At 38.7% G+C, this 19,164-nt stretch overlaps 1 protein-coding gene and 1 long non-coding RNA gene across 7 annotated transcripts in view; one reads left to right on the forward strand and one right to left on the reverse strand.

The window, feature by feature from the left end:
- The window catches only part of LOC110379624 (uncharacterized), a 36,604-nt gene extending 20,275 nt beyond the window's left edge, over positions 1-16,329 (forward strand). The window contains exons 2-5 of one of the 6 annotated variants that reach the window (XM_049850772.2): positions 6,367-6,488; positions 12,175-12,292; positions 13,024-13,204; positions 13,561-16,329. In XM_049850772.2, coding sequence (XP_049706729.1) covers positions 6,367-6,488; positions 12,175-12,292; positions 13,024-13,204; positions 13,561-13,815 — 676 coding nt within the window. In that variant the 3' untranslated portion in view covers positions 13,816-16,329. Of the gene's footprint in view, positions 1-6,366; positions 6,489-8,679; positions 9,170-9,202; positions 9,580-12,174; positions 12,293-13,023; positions 13,205-13,560 lie in introns of those variants that run through there. The other 5 variants (XM_049850773.2, XM_049850775.2, XM_049850776.2 and 2 more) reach the window with 5 other exon arrangements.
- On the reverse strand, positions 6,158-8,606 carry LOC126056763 (uncharacterized). The gene is made up of 2 exons (XR_010276949.1): positions 8,474-8,606; positions 6,158-6,540 (listed from the first exon to the last, which is right to left on the reverse strand). It is a non-coding gene; the product is annotated as an uncharacterized LOC126056763 (long non-coding RNA).
- Positions 16,330-19,164: the final 2,835 nt, after the last annotated feature.

The following is a 19,164-nucleotide window of genomic DNA, read 5'->3' on the forward strand; positions in this document are numbered from 1 at the left end:
CCACCACTTTAGATCTGCATAGGCATCTGCTGGTAGGTTCAACATTGCTATACTCCATTCACCGAGCCGTGAGCCCACAATGTAACCAACGAATGACACTTTTCAAAATGGTGGGTATAACCCGACCGATGACAAAAACGTCACATTTTATGTAAAATGTTCTTAGTATCTGTGGTCTTCAATTAAGTAGGGTTCTATGTATGACAGTCAAGACTTCTAGGTTCCTTTTACATGTAAACGATTTACTACATATTTAATTAAAATTAAGAAAACAATTTACGGCATTTATTATATTTGATTTCAAATAAGTTTGAAAAGATTGCATAAGTTCCACAGACATCGTTCTAAAATATAATTTCTAATGTTGTCAGTATATTACTTTCGTAGTTATTTTTATAAAATATGATCATTACTTCAATCGTGACTTATAAGAACCCTTTTTATGGTTTGTTCACCGTTTGGCTCACGGTTCCATGAATAGGGTAGGTATAGATTGCTGTTCAACACTGCATTGAGGGAAATGAGGAGAGCCCGGTAATGCAGTCTGCCGTATGGGACAACAAAAACTTGCGAAGTTTTAAAGTCCTATCAAGCTATGCAGGTCTTCTAAGTTTGTCGTGCTGTTTGTCACGTAGTGCGTTTTGTCATTATCTTGTTGATAATGCTTGCGATTTATTCACTTGCCATCCAAAACGTGGTGCAAATGATCCCAAAGTAGGCGAATATATCTTGGTGAGCCACCAGAAAATCGAGATACACAATTATAAGTAACCCTTGAGTTTTCAAAGTTTGAGCCACCCAATTGGTCACTGTGGCGAAGGTCTTGGGTGCCGTGCTTAAGCCAAATGGTAGGCACGTAATCTGAAGCAGTCTTCTTCTGTATACTAGTCGAAGAACATGTCTGTGACCTTCGGCTAACGGAAGGTAGAAGTAAGCCTGGGCGAGATCCACTTGCACAGCCATTCGTCTTTCTGAAGAAACTCTAGCACCCGAAAAACATTTATTAAACTGAAGGGTTCCGTAATTATGAACTTGTTGAGAACCTTGAGATTGAATATTGGACGGTTCTTTCCGTTGCCTTTGGGCACAAGAAACATATTGGAAAGAAAGCTGGCAGAATTTGCAGCTATCAATAGAACTTTTTGTTTTATCATTTGGGATATGACGACATCCATCTCTTTGGACTCTCTGGTCAAATCTGGCATTATCTATCAAAGGTGGCTTTTGGCCAATGGTATCCGATACCCAGTTATTATTTTTGACAAAGGCGGAGCTCCCATTTCTTTCCATTGGTCTTGATATAATGTTAGGCAACCCGCCTCGAAAGTCATAACTTACGTGCCTTGTTGGACGCATCAAAGTCCGCCTGCGGTCCTGGACGCTTTGTTTCGTCTGTTGGACATGGTTCCTATTGTAATTTACTCGTGATGTCCCAAGGGAGCCTTTAGAGTTTTGCGTCACACGCCATTCAGCGTGAGTGTGATTACCATTTCCCTTCGAGGGAAGGTTATAATGGCGACTCTTCGATCCAAATAGCCAATAGGTTATAAGTCGATCCAAATAGCCACCCTGCGAGGGTAGATTGCAATGATGGTACGACCCGCAACATGCATGCTTGGTACCCTGCGAGGGTCCGTGATAATGAGCCGACCCCTGCGGGGGGTGGCAAGTATACTTACTGGTCCCTGCTTTGTAATGATGCTGCTACTCGCAACATGCAAGATTGGTACCCTGCGCGGGTCCCGTGATAATGAACCGACCCCTGCGGGGGGTGGCTAACATACTTACTGGTCCCTGCTTTGTAATGATGCTGCGACTCGCAAAATGCAAGATTGGTACCCTGCGCGGGTCCGTGATAATGAACCGACCCCTGTGGGGGGTGGCTAGTATACTTACTGGTCCCCACTTTGTAATGATGCTGCGTCTCGCAACATGCAAGATTGGTACCCTGCGCGGGTCCGTGAAAATGAGCCAAACACTGCGGGGGGTGGCTAACATACTTACTGGCAGTCCTAGGCGGAGCGTACCAAGTCTTTCAAGGCCGAAAAGCATCACACGCCGAGATAATGAGCCGACCCCTACGGGGGGTGGCTAACAGACTTACTGGCAGTCCGAAGGGAGCGTACCAAGTCTTTCGAGGTCGAAAACCATCACACGCCGTGATAATGAGCCGACCCCCATGGGGGGTGGCTAACAGACTTACTGGCAGTCCGAGGGAGCGTACCAAGTCTTTCAAGGCCGAAAAGCTTTCTTGACACCATCAGCCCTCTTCAAGTGCGGTAGTGATCAGTCCGAACTAAGGAGATGCTGGTTGGACCGCACCTCACACCATTCTTTTTTGTCAAACCGTTGAAACGCCTTGCAGGATTGAACTAGGGCCACAGGTGCCTTAGGGACATCGGGCTTGCTTTCTTTTCCATAGTCACGTGCACGGGCTGTGGTAGCTTTATTATTTACCGCATCTGTATTTGCTTTATAAGTCACTCATTCTGAAAACAAATTACTGAAAAAAAAAAAAGTACACGGAAGAAACTCGTGACAAAAAAGGGGTAGATGTACAAAATATTAACACTTGATTTCGCAAAATCGAATATCGAACGGTAAAACCGTTAACACATTGTATAAAATATTATAAACTCACCTGTGTTCTGCGAGAGCACTGAGTTTATTTTTCAACGAAATACTACAGCGGTTGGTTAGACCAACCTTCTCGGGCGGAAAACAAGACGCCAATGACGAACTGTGGCCGCCGAGAACACTCGTCGCCTCCTGCCTGGTGGGGAGTGAAACTGGTCGATGTGCGAGAGAGATGCAAGATATGGGGTAGAAAAGGACGGAGATAAAAGCGGAAAACACGTAGGTGCCTATCTCAAACTAGTAAGCTTCAAATAACGGTCAAGAATTTAATACTTATTTTTCATATTCAATGTAAGATATCACGATGGTGATATAATATCAGTACAATCTTTGGACTATCCCGTCCTAATTCCCACTGGGAAAAACTAAAATACTAATCAATTTAACATGCCAAATCGAAAAAAAATATCTGTTTAGGTATATTGGTCACGCCCCGTCCAATAAATAACTATGTATTTAGGCATCATTATGCTGGTATGTAAATACCGAGGTACATACCATACAATTAAGTTATGAAAACGTGCGCTCGGTCTTACTCCGGTCGGCCGTCAAGAGAGATATTCTGATAAAGCTTTGCTAAATTTAACTCAACCACGCAAACAAACTCTCCAGCAAAAATAGAATGGCACATAATGCGAAACTGCATTAACCGAAGAATTTATAACTAATGTTTTGACATTGATTACAAAAATAAAACATTATTATTCACGAAAAATGGATAATTTATTTTGTTTGACCAAGAGATTTCAAGCATAACACGTATGTTGCAGTGAACGCTGACGAAATTTTGATCTACGTTTGCTACGACGATACGTCTACGCAAGTGCTACGTAACTAGCTACGAAAAAATTAAACTAGCTTAAAATTGCATTACAATTTTGCTCGGTTTCCTTTGACGTGATATTTTCTTGTCGTTGTTTGGTATTTTTAATGAAAAATGTAAGGGTATAATTTAGGCGGTCACCAAAAATATTTTTAAGACTCTAAGCTGAGGCACCAAATAAAATAAACAACTCCAAAAAAAATAAATTGACTTTTTTAAAAGGGCACTAAAGTATATAATGTTATGATCCAAAAAAAATAAAATAACATCAGAAAAATCGCAAATCTCGCACAAATATTATTTTTGGTTCCCAAAATGGATTAATGGTCACCAAATTCTATCCAACTAAAAGATTAAAATTACTACCAAAAATCAAAGTTAGTGACGAAAACGAATCGCTGCAAAACCGACTCCACGTAGTCTTGTCTGCCCTACCCCTAGAGTGCAATTCAAAACCGCGTAGGCGCAGAGGGGCGAGGCGGCCTGCGAGCTGAGGCGCAGGTAGTTTTAAGGCTCGCCGCCGCGACTGAGGCTGGCCGGCCGAGCCGGCCAGCAAGCCGAAGCTGCGGTGATGAGCGTGAAAACCATCTGCGACGATAAGCTCGCATGGGACCGCCTGAGTACTGCAGCGCCGGAGCCTTGACAGAAGCCATGCTTGCTTCATGTTGCGTGCTTACATTTTAAACGCACTGAGTTACACACAAATTCATATAACAATAAATAAGCGACCTACGTTTGGGAACCCTAGTATATTAATTGGTATTTGGGAAATATTCTAGCGATCGCTAGCTTTATTAGTCTTAACAAAAATGATCAAATTAGGAGTCTTGGTTTTACATAATTGGTAATATCTAAGTAGTGACAATATATAATATTTGGTCTAAAGTGTATTTTAAAGGCGTCCATATATTTTTTTAGTAGTCAATAATACGAAAAAATGGTTTTATCTAATAATATTTTTGGAAACGTTATTTGGTGACCATTTATCCATTTTGGTAACCGTTTAGAATTTTTTTGGTAGTAAAATAGGTACTTTTTTGGGTGGTGTTTAAACACAAGCCAAAATGTAATAGTTATGCCATTTATTTTTTTAATAAACATTAGGTATAGGTCTAACCTGTAACTTTTTAACACTTTTTATGTCTACCTATCGTAATTATTTACGTATTTCAAGTTTAAGTCAGCTATTTAAACATCTATTAATTGTTGATAAATAATTGGAAACCTAATAAAAAATGAGAGGTATAGGAACAGGAAGTACCTACATTTTAATAAATTAGGTAAATAATATCCATTCAACTTCATTGCCGCGTTGCGAACTGTCATATGTAGGTAACCATGAAGAGAAAAGCGAGGTGTGGTTTAGTTTGGTTCGAAAGTATCCTCTTTCGAATAAAAGTCAAGCCAATGAGCCAACTTATTGAAATAGCCGTTAAATTCAAAAGCTGTCACTGAACAAGCATTCAATCATACGTCTATACGTCGTTTAGACTCTTTGTTAGATGCTACGTTCAACACTACAACTAAATAACGCTTAGCCAACTGGTCTGTTCAAAATTACAACAACAGGTTAGGACAACTGGTTAGGAGTTCGACACTTGCGGCACCCAGACTCGGAGACACAAGAGGCGGTCAAATACAAAAAGAGTCCTAGAGAAATGAGTCCCGCGAAGACTGCCCCCATCGACTTCCCTTTAGTTTTGGTCACGCCATATTGAAAACCAAATGCAACGGTAAAAAAAAACTTTTTTGCAGTCAGTTAAAGATTGAAAGAGGTTAAATAGATGAACATAAACGCTACCGGGGCTGCGGAATTGTACGAAAGATTTACTAAGGCCCTGGTACATAAAGGGCTCTTTTCGTCGGTAAGAGTGACGCACTGGGAGGACAATTTGATGACTTCCGAACCAAATAAAACACAAACACGAGAAGATGAAGGCGAACCACGATAGGTAGTAGGTAAACGTTTAAGATTATATGAATATTAAATACCAGAAAACACAGACGTCATGTTTGCATAGCAAAGATAAAATTGTGTACCTTTATTTTTAAGTGTCTAACGAAGAAGACGCATACCACCATCACTCGGAGAAACGAGCTGGTTATGTGGGACTCCACCCACTAAAAACTCTGCCATCAAGTCCAACTCCCGTTTTGTTGTCAGAGGAGTCATGAGAACAGCTACGCATGACTTTCGCAGCCTCTCAAGCGCTATTCTAAACAAAGCCGTGCAATGCAGTGCTATGGTCCCCGATTTATCACCCGTTGGCTAGTCATGATGGTATAAGCAAGGCACTCGCCTGCTGCGCCTACACGTGCGCTTGCGACGGAGTGAATAAAGAGAGAATCGAGACAGCAAGGATGTCTACCATTGATGACATCTTTGAAGGAAGATGCCTGGATTCCAAAAATCCTCGCTGCCAACCATACCGAGCTGTAACCAAGATCAACAGCGAAAGTTCATCCCCGACCACTGATCTGAGGGCAAGACGCGGTTCTTTCAAAGCAGAAAACTGGTCAAGGGCGCAGGGCGCGAACTTATTTTAAATCTATGGTCAAGGGTATGATGATGATGACAGAAAAGCGTTACCTCCCGTCTTGCTACCTTATGAAGATATTTCCTAAAACAGCCATGTCGCGACACCTGCGTCAATTTTTTGCCATTGCCGTAAACTTCTTACAAGTGAAAAACTTGCGGTCTTTTAAACTATTTTATTTTCCTTAAATTTTTTATAACTAAACTTTTGTCACAATACGATTATTATGTCTCTGTCAATGTCAATCTGTCAAAATTATATTATAGTGATGTACCAACGCCTTATGTTTAATTCGATTAAGTTGTATCATGGTTAATCGATTGTATTTTTTTTTTTATTGTTGCATAACCTGTAATGTGTTTTTTTCAGAGTGGTGGTGGGCGGGCGTATGCGTTGGCGCCGCTGTATTGGTGTGTGCGGCCGCGGGCGCGCTGGCCCGCCCGCACTTGCGCCGCCGACACGCTGCCGCCGCAGCCGCCGCCGCCAACCCCGTGAGTCGTTGTCATCACTATCTTACAAATGGGTATGCCCACATCGCGATCGCTGCAATATATTTATAATACATTTACAAAATATTACAGATTATTATTAAAATCATCCAAAAGTCAGCAAAAGCAGACGAAAAATCTTTAAGAATAGTGAGCTTCAGACTCTTATACCCTTGCCTTACGATTTACTTCTCCCTATAGCAACTTAATGGAAATTAACTAGAAAAAAGACTTTAAATAACGCTGAATTAGAACTGCAACAAAGTCTCCTTCCTAGCTGTGAAAAACTACTATACGTGAAAAGACTTTCTTTCTCTGTGTTTTGGTTCCTATTTGTAATAAAATAATATTATAGTCAATGACACTCGGTAATACGAAGAACTTTAAACATCGAATCTAAATTATTACAAGGTAGTCCTTAACAAAATGTCTGGACTATAGGGTTTTTAACTGATTTTCCATAAAGGAAGAGATTCTCAGTTCGGGTGTTTGTATTTTTTCGCACATATCTCCGTCGTTTACGAACCGATTTGAACCATTTTTTTTTTAAGAAAGAGACTTACCCTATGGTAAAGACTTAACAGATTATGACTGATAACATCATAGTAGAACAATATAATAATATGTTTAAAGCTAAATTGATGATGGAGGTGAGAGAGAGTTGAGGGAACTCCGCAACGGTATATGTATAGTAACAACCTTGTGTTTGGGCTTATTATATTCCTATTGATGAGAACTTTCCACTGATACAGGGGTATAAAGCTAAATAAAAAAAACATTTGCATTGGTCTAGAAGACGATGTTTAGTTTACAAGGGGTAGATAACTTAAATACTTAATAAAAATACTTTAATGTGAAAGTAAGTTAGTTTGTAAAAACCACTAGACCGATTGAAATGAAATTTGCACGGCTGTAGGTGGTACTCCGGAGACATAGATAGGGTCATATTTAAACGGATTTTAAAAGAAGTTCTTAACGTAACGTTATCATAAGCCTCAAAAGTCCTCTGCTGGACTGACCTTTATCCTAATAACTACTTATGCCATCTTCTTATCGAGTGGACTGTGTGGCTCTGGTGTCAGGGTTTTACTTATGCCATGAAACTCGACCTTAATTCCCTAACCATAAGATTACACATAAGTATAATCTTTGGATCTAGCAAGCTTAATTTTTACGGTGAACTTCGTATAAATACAGAAAAAAAATCATACACCTATGATTATTAGTTACCTACCTACGTACATTCTATGACTACAACTCGATCATTGAGCAATGCCAACCGTCTCGTCTCGCGAGCCGACAAACGCGTCATCGCTCACTATAAAGTCGGCCATACACGCTACGGTCTACCGGAAAGGTCCACCTGTGCAGGTATGCCTGCGCAGGTAGACCGGAATGTGTGTGGGAATAGACCTGTGCAGTTTTTTGAACCTGCGCAGGCAACCGGCGCAAGATCGAAAATCGATTCTTTCGAGTGACACCGTACGGTGTACCTGTGCGTGTGTGCGTGTACTCCGGTCGCCTGCGCAGGTCGCGTCAGTTGTTTTCTAGTGTTTCTTTCAAATCTTCTGGTTCAAATTTCAATTCACTTAATAAATTAACATAACTATGTTTTTCTTTTCAATAACCAATGCTTACACCACTTTTTTCGCTTCTTTTTCGTATTATTCATCTTCAAAATTAAAGCAAGACCTAGCAATTCCAGCGTGTCATCGTCCACATTCGATGCCATCGTAAAAAGAACTGAGGACCGCTCCGATACACCGGAACGTCCCCATACACGCTACCAATGTTCGGTTGACCTGCGCGGGCATACCTGCACAGATTACCTCTCCGGTAGACCGTAGAGTGTATGGCCGGCATTACAGTTATAGGTGCGCATATATAACAACTACGACGGTAGCAGCAATCGAGCTTCTCTTACATGTGTGCCAGCTCATATGCACACACACGGCTGGCTCACTATTATAATCTCTAAACACACTCACTCTCGCACTAGCTACATCGTATCATCGCACCCACCTACCGAAGCACAGTCGTGTACCGACGACCGAAGTACCGATTGAGCACACAAAGTGAACTAGACAGATTGTTTGTATGTGTGAGATAGCAATGTTACACACTATGATACTACGAACGCTTTAGTGTGCGGCGACATCGGGGCAGCCGGTGCACCGCCCGCTCGCCCGTCCTCCCCGCTACGCGACTGCGAACACCGCGCGCCGCGTCCGTCCGCGTCATTGAACAACAAGACTCGCTCGATGGCAGGCGTCTTTCTGCCAATATGAAAAAAGGAGTTAAGAAACTCCATCACAAAACACGCGATAGTGGAATTTATATGTTATTCTTAATTAATAAATAATTTTATTTTTATAGTGTTAATGCCTTGAATAACATATTTTTATTTATTAGTGAATGATAGTTAATTATTGTAAATGCGCTAATATCTCTATAGTGCTCTGTGATTGTTTTGTTTAAAATATTTACAGCTTCAACAAAACAAAATATGCAAATGTCAGTGACTGTGTAGTGTAATTATCAAACATAACATTAAATGTTCGTGATCGATTCACTTATTTGTGTCTCGATTGTTGTGCCATCGTATTTGGATTTTTATGCACATCACTAACTGTCATCCATAGGTGGAAAACCTACAAGAATTGTGGACGACACTGTTTCAAATAGTAAGTAGTGTTGATTTACCCAGACCTATTAAATAAAATTTGACTCCAAGAATGATCTCGTGAAAACTACAGCGTGATGTCAGTCAATGTTACCATTACATTAACCAAATTATCATAGTGAAATAGTTAAACGATAATGAGTAAATAATATCTGCAATATGGTCAGAATAGAAGAATGTTTGTACTGGAATCGAGTGAGGCCCGAGGCGACTCGGATGGCCGCGAGACGGCGGGAGCGTGCCAAGTGATAAGAGGCGCGCCGATAGCGACGTCACACCCAGACGTTGTTTGTGTGAATTTAAATAAATTTTCATGACAGACAGTTCCGTAATCACCTCTTGCTGTATAATAGTAGTGACATGCCAACTCAATAATAAGTGCAAAGCTTGAAAATATGCTCATCAGAAACAGTGGGTATACTTAAAGATTATTGAAATAATTCTTAACTATCTTGTAATGCTGTCTATTCCTGACTACAAATACAGTTCTTGAGGAAAAATGGTTCAATACTTTGTGTAACAAATCAAATCAAATCTTATCACAACAAAAAGGTTATTTCCATCCCAGACATTACATTATCATTGGTTTAGCTAATGAATAATCTCGGTGTCGTAAAATCATTATTTTTGTAAGAATATTGAAATGGTATTTAATTAGAACATTGCCCAAAATCATAATGAATGTCTGTTGAATATTAATCAACATTGTGTGCCAGTGCAGAGCTATTCATGACATGTAACTACTACATGTACTTGTCATGGATATTTCACACTTTAATAAACCCTAAAGAATTGTATTTCAACCAGAGACTCACATAGACACATGTGTTCTTATCTTGATAACAGAAGTGGAAACTGAATGATAAAAATGTTGATAATCTATAAAAAAAATTATTATTGGTAAAGACATTTCAATAGGCATAAATTATTATCCTGAAGATTCTTAAATATAACTGACTAATACGTAGCCAAGATATCTTCATATTTAGTATAGAAATGGTCTTACAACTCATTCTGTAATCTTCGTCCTGATCATGTTTTTAGGTTAGTCCGATTGAGATATACAATTTCCTCAATGTCAGTACTCTGTTGTGTCCATTTTCTGGTTGCTTAGTTGTAAACAGTGATATGAATGTGTTATAGTAAATCATGCATAAAAATATGGCTATAGATTCAATGTGGAAAATATTCTTAAATGTTGACAGATAAGCATGTTTCATTAATGAGTACATTGACTTTAGTTTGTTTTGTTTCAATACAAGATCAAAATGATGCAAAGCCCAAATAACCCATTTCAATGATTGACAGATTTTCTATCCAGGTTATATAGGATAGGTAGTAATAGGTACTTCTTTTTTGCTAATGTTTATGCTTTAATGCTGATATTGAACGATCAAAAACATATGGCCCTAAGTAACTTACTTTGGACAAAACAATACATAGTCATGATGTTTCTTGCTTACCACATTATGTGTTCTTATTTGTAATCTTTTAAAGCTTGAATAGTAGAACAATGCCCTTTTTGAAACATTATTTTGATTCAGATAAGCACAATCATTTAAATGAATTGTTTTTGTGTTCATACTTATCAAAATATTAGTTTTTATTTGTGAAACAATGTGATACTAAGGCACCTTCCTCAGTTGATAACTGATTGTTCAACCAAACAAAAGAATGTGACAGTGCGTTGACCTCTCCTTCTATACCTAAATACTTGTTTACTATTTAAAGATATCAAAAAATATTATCAATTGCAGAGTTAAAATAGCACATGACACATACACTTATCTTCTCAAAATTTTTCTGTAATATAGTTATTATTTTCTGGGGTATCTGACACTTTAAAGTGAATAAGTTATTTATTGCTTCTTATAAAATAATATTAATTACTTTTAGTCATTAGAGCTCTGTAAATTTCACAAATTAATGAGTCTACTATGATAATTAGAAATGGTAAGAAATAATATAAATTCTATGAACATCTTAAGTAATATATCTTTTTATACAATTGTAATTATTTGTCGGACAAGATAATTGCAGTCTAGTTGGTGAGATTTAAAAGTAAATCAACTTAATCCATGTTGCTGTCCAGACAGTGTCTGTTTCCAAGCCAATGAAAGAAATCAATATAAAAAAAATATACATATAAAAATTAGAAATCAGAACCTTCGAATACATAACATGTTAAACATAATTTGTGTATGTTCATGTTACAGTATGAATTGTATGTTCTTATGACTTTACATATATTCTATCTTATTTTCATAAAGCTTAAGTTCATTTTGCAATAATTGATGAATTTGTCAGGAAACACATATCAGCTGAAAATTCTCTGATAAGCATACCTAATTCCATTTAAAATTCCATAATTACTTGAGGTAAAATTAACTCAAATAATTATTGGAATATCCTATTTAGATAAAGCAAGTAGGTATAGGTATTGAATGCTTTGTTTTAATGTTAATACAGAAATAATCCAATATCAGGATTTTCTCTCGAGGGTATCCACCTTACACAACAAGTCAAACAATATCTGATAGAACAATATGATCCCATAAACTAATATTAACTTTAGTAAATATAGAAACAATTTTGTATTGTATGAATACCCAAGTCCATGTTATTATATGCCATCTGAACAATGGCTTGGTTAATTTAACTAAACCCTGGCTGTGACCAAATGTAATAGCCGTCACGTCACGGCTGTGCCTGTCGTAATATGAGGTAGAGGCTACAGCAGACATGTACCTACTGAAATACAAACACTTCTCTGATAATGTGATTAAGTCCATTGTGATAAGGCTGAATACATCGCCAATACTAAACTTAGGTATAAAGTAGCAACGTTAAATATCCAAAAAAAAATGTGCTCTTCATGATTTTGGTCCTAGACTCTCACATATGAGGCAAAGGACAAGCGCTTGATCTGTATGGCGGCTATATCCATGAGTAACACTTTTAGCGATAGAATATTAACCCCGAGGATAACCACATAAGTGAGAGTAGTGTGTTGTGATTTGCAGATGCTCTCGGTACAAGTGCCGGGGTGCGCGGGCATGGAGCGGCTGGGCGCGCCGGGGGGACCGCGCCTACGGCACGATCACAGACATCACCATTCCACATTGTGAGTATGCCATGCACTAACTAACGAAGCACTTCGCGTACCAACTCCCTTCAGGACTTCCAAAGAAAGGTCACCTGTTGGTACCTTTTGGGTAGTGGCACCATCCCCTGTCATTAAGGTGGATCAAGTCAGACTGTAAGATGTAATATTTTTTTCCGTTTTCTGTATTCAATCATCTGAGAGCACTGCGTGTCTTCTTGATCAAATCTATTGCTGAAGTGTTACTGAACCTAGATTCAAACCATACTATGAATAATAATCCAAAGCATGTTTAGACCAACACTTGGTCTAGTTGTTGTTGGTGGCTTAGGTCTTGTTTCTTCTTTCTGATTATAGTTTGAAAGTTAGGTCGAATATGCTTTAATGCTATTTTTCATATGTTTTATTAAATTCTGCTGGAGATATATTAGGTTTAGATTATGGATGACTGATACCGCCACTCAAAATCGTGTTGACGTAATTGAGATTACCAACAGGATAGTGACCGAATTATGAAGTGTTTTATTTCAATAGTAAAATACTATTTCCATATTAAATATCATACAAGTCTTCAATAAATGCAATTACCTTCTTACTGGCTTAAGCCCTCTATATCCGCCGAACTCTGTGTGCACTTGTGAACTGCAGAAGCATGGCCTGTAGTCTTTCCTTCTCTCTATATCATCATCAATAATCCTCTTCATTTTATAGTTGCCATGCTCTCATACTGATGAACTCGTGTTGGTTTCCAGGGAATGGGAGAAGCAGCAGAGACTGCAGGCGATGGTGGGGCGGCTGCAAGAGATGGTGGAGCAGGAGACGCGCGCGCGCTCCGCCGCGGCCGCCGAGCGCCTCGGCCTGCCGCCCAGCATACAGCTGCCCGACGGCGAGTACGGCCAGGACGTGCATCTGCAGCTACGAGTCCCTTACCAGGTATCATGCGAACTTCAACAACATCAACTTAATATAGGCTTTGTCAATGGTGGGTTTGTCTCATTGCACTTCCCAATATCAGTGCTGAAAAAAGTAGATGGTCCTGATGAACAATAATTTACCAGAACTTGACACCCATCTGTATATGAAAATGCTTGACAAACAAATGCATATATGCTCATCTTCCTAGATTATGCAACTATTTAACAGTTAACAGTTTAATTAGGGCCTTGCTCAGACTGGCCATCAGATATTCTGGTTTTCGAGAACCTAAATGTCCTGTCCGGCTCAGTCACGAGACCTCTCAAGAAGTTCTATTGATTGTATGAAGTAAGATGTATGATGGTGGTTTGCAGCAAGCCGAGCTGACGAGAAGCAGCTTCCAGCCTCCACCGAACAAGTGCGTGAGCGACGTGCCCGAGTGGGCGGGCGGCGCGGAGGCGTCGCTGGCGCGGCGCAAGAAGGACGGGCTGCTGCAGAAGGCCACGCGCTGGTGGGTGCGCATGGGCGCGCGGCCGGCGCCGTGCCTGCCCGCCGCGCCGCCCGCCGCGCCGCCGCCCTGCGTCATGGTGCCGCGCCGCGCCGCGCCCGAGCCGCCGCCCGACGCGTGACCGCCGCGCCAGCCGTCCGGAGACCATATCACGCTTACATTCCATTATCGGGACGGTCGGACGAGCCGCGGTGCACGCGCGTCCCGGAGTATTATAGACTTGGTATTTATTTATTCGGGAGCGGCGGGCGGCGGCGGCGGTGCCGGCGGCTCGCCCGCCGCGCCGAGCGCCGTCTAAGAGTTTCGCGAAAACTAAGACTGAGATAAAGTAAAAAGATATAACGTTATAAAGTCTACGTTGAAGTATGTTGTCTTAGGTGAAATTGATTCAGATAGAAACGATTAAAGGTATATTATAATATTTAATGAATCTTTCGACGGCCGCCCTCGATGATATCGTGTATTAGCCGAGGGCCCGTCGACGGTGAGCTGAAGTCTTGCAGTGTACAGTTTCATGTTTAAGTGACCTATTTTAAAGTTTAATTTCTATCCAGCAGCTATAACTCTGTGTTTAAACAACTTTTATATTTATTTATAATTGTATGTAAAGGATGCATATCAGTACAGTAAACGCAAGGAATATTAATTTACGTTGCATAGTTACTATTTTATTGTAAATATTGTCTGTAATTTAATATTATTAGATTAATTATTATGGCCGAACGCCAGAACCCGGGGGTCTTTTCAATTGAGTGTTTGCTACATTCCATATTTATGTTGAAATATTTTCGATAATACTTACTGTACTAGTTGCTTCCACCTGTCTACCTTAGTCCTTGTATGTCTGTGTCCAGTGTCACGATGCCTGCTGGGGCGCCTGTGTCGATACCTAGTCATGCTGACAATAATTGACAATCGATTAGTGACTGATAATTAAAATGCAGATGAATAGAAATCTCATTAGAAAATAGACATAAAAAGAAAAATATTGAATTCTTTAGTTATAAATTAGCTGTTTATTATTTATATTATTCGGTCGGCAGAACAAGTCCTTGCATGTTATAGTGGCACAGACAGAGTCAGTTTGTGCTGTATGACAAGTTGCTCTACCTTGCTTATTAGACTTTGCTTTGCCGGCCATCACTGAAGTGTCACCACAGTCATTATAACTATGTTTGCATCCGTGATATCATCAACGGATCTAGTTGAATAGTGTTTTGTCATACCCATTGTTTTCACACACACGCAATCAAACACCGTTTGTCTTAGTCCATTTATAATAAAAGGCGCTCGCCTAATCATCTATACTTTATTCAATAGGTTGCAGTGAACACTTGTATTTTTCCTGTACATAATTAATATAATAGGTCAAAAAGTGTTTTGATTTTAATACAATTACGGGTCTTAAGCCTAACACTTGCCGTTAGTAAGCTACAATGCTGGAGTATTTTACAATAAAATGGCGCAATAGATGTAACTTCTTTTAACTGTTATAAATAACGCAATTTTCACATGCTTCCGAGGTTCGTTCAATCATGTGACTCCTGAAGATATTATATTTATTTAGATGTATTCTAGTCGCTACCACGCGTAGTTTGATTCTATCCCAAAAATGTTGTATAACTTATTTATGAAAGCTTGAGAATGTCCATGTATTTATAACGTTGTCTGGAATTGTATGCAGCACAATACAAACAAAGGAAATACATTGAAATGTGCCCTATTTTCCAAATAGCTATAACATAAGTACGTTGTTGTTACTTAAGAGATAGTGTAGTGCATTATTATCGCGAGTGTGTACGTGTGCGTTGTCTCGTTACGTATTGTATGTGTGGAGCGAAACAATCCTTTGTCTGTATCCTTAGTAAAATGGCACAAAAGTTTGCGCATTTTATTGAATTTATTACATTGACAGCATTGGAGTGCTATACGCGGCCATTTTTACGGACTGAACCATAATATAATGTTCAAAATGTTAAACAAATAAGTAATTATAATTACTTGAAACTGATTTGTTTTGTATATTTATTGTTTGTCTTCGATGTTTTAATATGGCGATTGATAAAAATAGTTCATTGAAAGACAATTTAGTATTTATTTTAAACTTTTTGTATATACTTAATATAAATATATAACAAACTATTGTTGTGGCCTACACCTTAAAATAGAGTGCGTATGTTCAGCATACAAATGTTAACGTTGAAACATGTGCATTAATGGAATCTCTCGAGTTCTTACTGCTTCTGAGAGACATTGAACATCCCTAAATGATCGAGTTGTACAGTATTCTGCATAACAGGACAAAAATATAGGAATTAATTTTCGGATTTCTATATTTTTGTTTTATATTTTACGGTCACAAGTATTGTAATACATAACGCAGCTTATCATTTTATTAAGTCCCGCCATGTCTTTTCGTTGCCTTAAAATTATAATTAGTGTCGAAAGCGCTATTTTAGCAATCGTTGTACAAAATGCTGATGGAAATATAAAAGTTGTTTAAAATAGTCTCACAGAATAGATATTTAATCTAGATATCAAACAATATTCCATTTGTCATATTAATAAGTAAAAGCAGAAGCAAATGTTTAATGATAAAAGAAAACTGCATTAAATTATGACCTACCAATAATGATCAACGATTTTCATTTCAAAATTCCACATTTGACGTTGATAGCAAATCCGAACGACCGTTACAATATGTTTACAATAAACTATCTTCTACAGGGTGTCCCTCGAAATATGGATCAAATGGGAAAGATGTTACCAAATAAAAGACAACTCTTCTTCAACGTACGTAACACTAACAAGTAAAGAATTCTATGGATATTATGAATGCAAAAAGGTAGTAAATTACCCTATCCGCGCTTCTGTTCTATTTGATCCCCAACATGACATGACACCCGGTTTTAAGAAAATTTTCATGCAAGTCTCCAAAACTGCAGGCTGGGACATTGCCTACTAAAACGTTTACTTTCATACTATTAAATATTTTTTTTTATATTTGCCGTTCCTGTTATTTGTGCTAGTGAACAGGGGAAACATATTGATTTTCCTGTTCAACTTTGAATCTTCTTTCAAATATCTTTCTGTTAAAACTTTTAAATGCAAAAATTATAAAAAGACATTTGAATTGAAAGAAATTTCGTTTTTTTTTTTAATTATTTTTAGGTAGTTAGGTATTAACTGCAATAGTGCTTCATCCATCAATCATATCTACACTCGCGAGCAAAAAAATGGAATCACCCCCTTGCACTTTACAAATAAAACGATTGCCAATGATACAATATTTACAGTAAAATGTTTATGGTCTCGTTTGAAAGCCTATACTTTTAACTTTAAATTAAAGGTAGAAACAAAAAAATCATTTGAGCTGAAAATGGCGCTGGTAGAGGAATGGGACGGAATACCGCAAGAAGCAGTTAAAAACTCATCAGTTCCATGAGAAACCGTAAAAAGCAGTAATAAGGGCTAGAGGAGGAAATACAAAATTCTGAAACAATTACCTATGCTTGATTTTGTTTGAAATGTTCAATTTTTCAGCTAAGCTCAATTTTATTTTTCGCCTAATTTTCGTCGCTGTCTTAAATAAAGATAATTAGCTCCTGAAATACGGAAATGATTTTTTTTGTTTCTACCCTTTACTTAAAGTTAAAAGTATAGGCTTTCAAACGAGACCATAAACATTTAACTGTAAAGATTGTATCATTGGCAATCATTGTAATTGTCTAGCGCAAGGGGGCGATTCCATTTTTTTTGCTTGGGATTGTCGGACAGCCCTGGCATAGACCACCAAATAAGAGAAAGCTGAAAAACAGACTACCCACAACCAATAATAATTGTTTAAAGTAAAATACTCGAAAATCACAGAATTATATGATGGGGTTTCTTTTTGTGCCCCTATGCATGAGGAATCCAAATTTGGCGTTTCGACATCAGCTTTTGGACCATTCTGTATACATAAAAATTAATGAAGTATGTACCACATAACTATCGAATACCCCGTTGGTAAGCCGTTTCAGATCCGTCTGCGTAGGAGCGGGGTTTCGGGTTCGAATACGAAAGAGTAACATAATGCTTGCCGCCGACGCTTGAAACAGCCGCGATTCAGGAAGTTGGCGGAGTTAATCCCCAGTGCTTGGTTTGCATGGTGCATGCTACCTAAAGTTGTTGTGACACCTATGACGAATTTAAAATCTCTAATACGAAGTCTTGTTGTAACCCTACAGTCCATATTGTATGAATCCTAGTAGATACGTAACCAGAAAGGGGAAACATGTTTGTATCTTTAAAGCTCCGAAACTGCTGTACTGTTTTGAAAAAATCTCACTATTGGGTAGTCAGGCACCTAGGCTATCCCCGAATAATAGGCTCTATTTTGCCCAGGTATGAGAAGTATCCACCAGAATATGGATCTATACCTACTAATATAATAAAGAGACCAAAATCATTTTTTGTTTGTACCCTAATGGCTCCGAAACTACTGAACCGATTTGAAAAAAAAGCTGCGTCGGATAGCTACACTCTTCCCGAATAAAATAGGCTATATTCTATCCCGGTACGGGTAATAGTAGTTCCCACGGGGCACACGTGAAACGACGTCAAAACAGCTCATCATCCTCCGAGCCTTTTTCCCAACTATGTTGGGGTCGGCTTCCCGTCTAACCGGATTCAGCTGAGTATATACAAGCTGTTGATTTGCATCCGTGCCATATTCAAGGAGGTAATTATGCTAATGATTCTCGGCCCAAATGAATAAAAAAATTGGTACGTAATTTCTTTTCGTTAATTTTTTTTCGGAATTCCGTAAATGTCATCTAGCCTTATTTAAACTTGGCGCGTATGTTACTGGCATTAAAACCGCGCTGCACCCTCACACAAACGCAAACACAAAGCATACGCAACGATCACTCATAAATTTCATTCATAAAATTGGATTACTTTGGAAACACCACCCAAAAAAGTACCTATTTTACTACCAAAAAAATTCTAAACGGTTACCAAAATGGATAAATGGTCACCAAATAACGTTTCCAAAAATATTATTAGATAAAACCATTTTTTCGTATTATTGACTACTAAAAAAATATATGGACGCCTTTAAAATACACTTTAGACCAAATATTATATATTGTCACTACTTAGATGTTACCAATTATGTAACTAAAAAAGCTAACGATCGCTAGAATATTTCCCAAATACCAATTAATATACTAGGGTTCCCAAACGTACGTCGCTTATTTATTGTTATATGAATTTGGGTGTAACTCAGTGCGTTTAAAATGTAAGCACGCAACATGCAGCAAGCATGGCTTCTGTCACGGCTCCGGCGCTGCGGGGCTCCGGCGGTCCCATGCGAGCTTATCGTCGCAGATGGTTTTCACGCTCACCACCGCAGCTTCGGCTTGCAACAACGCCAAAAAAAAAATAAATTGACTTTATAAAAAGGGCACTAAATCTTTTAGTTGGA

This window comes from Helicoverpa armigera, chromosome 11 (genome assembly GCF_030705265.1).
Source record: "Helicoverpa armigera isolate CAAS_96S chromosome 11, ASM3070526v1, whole genome shotgun sequence".
NCBI lineage: Eukaryota > Metazoa > Arthropoda > Insecta > Lepidoptera > Noctuidae > Helicoverpa > Helicoverpa armigera.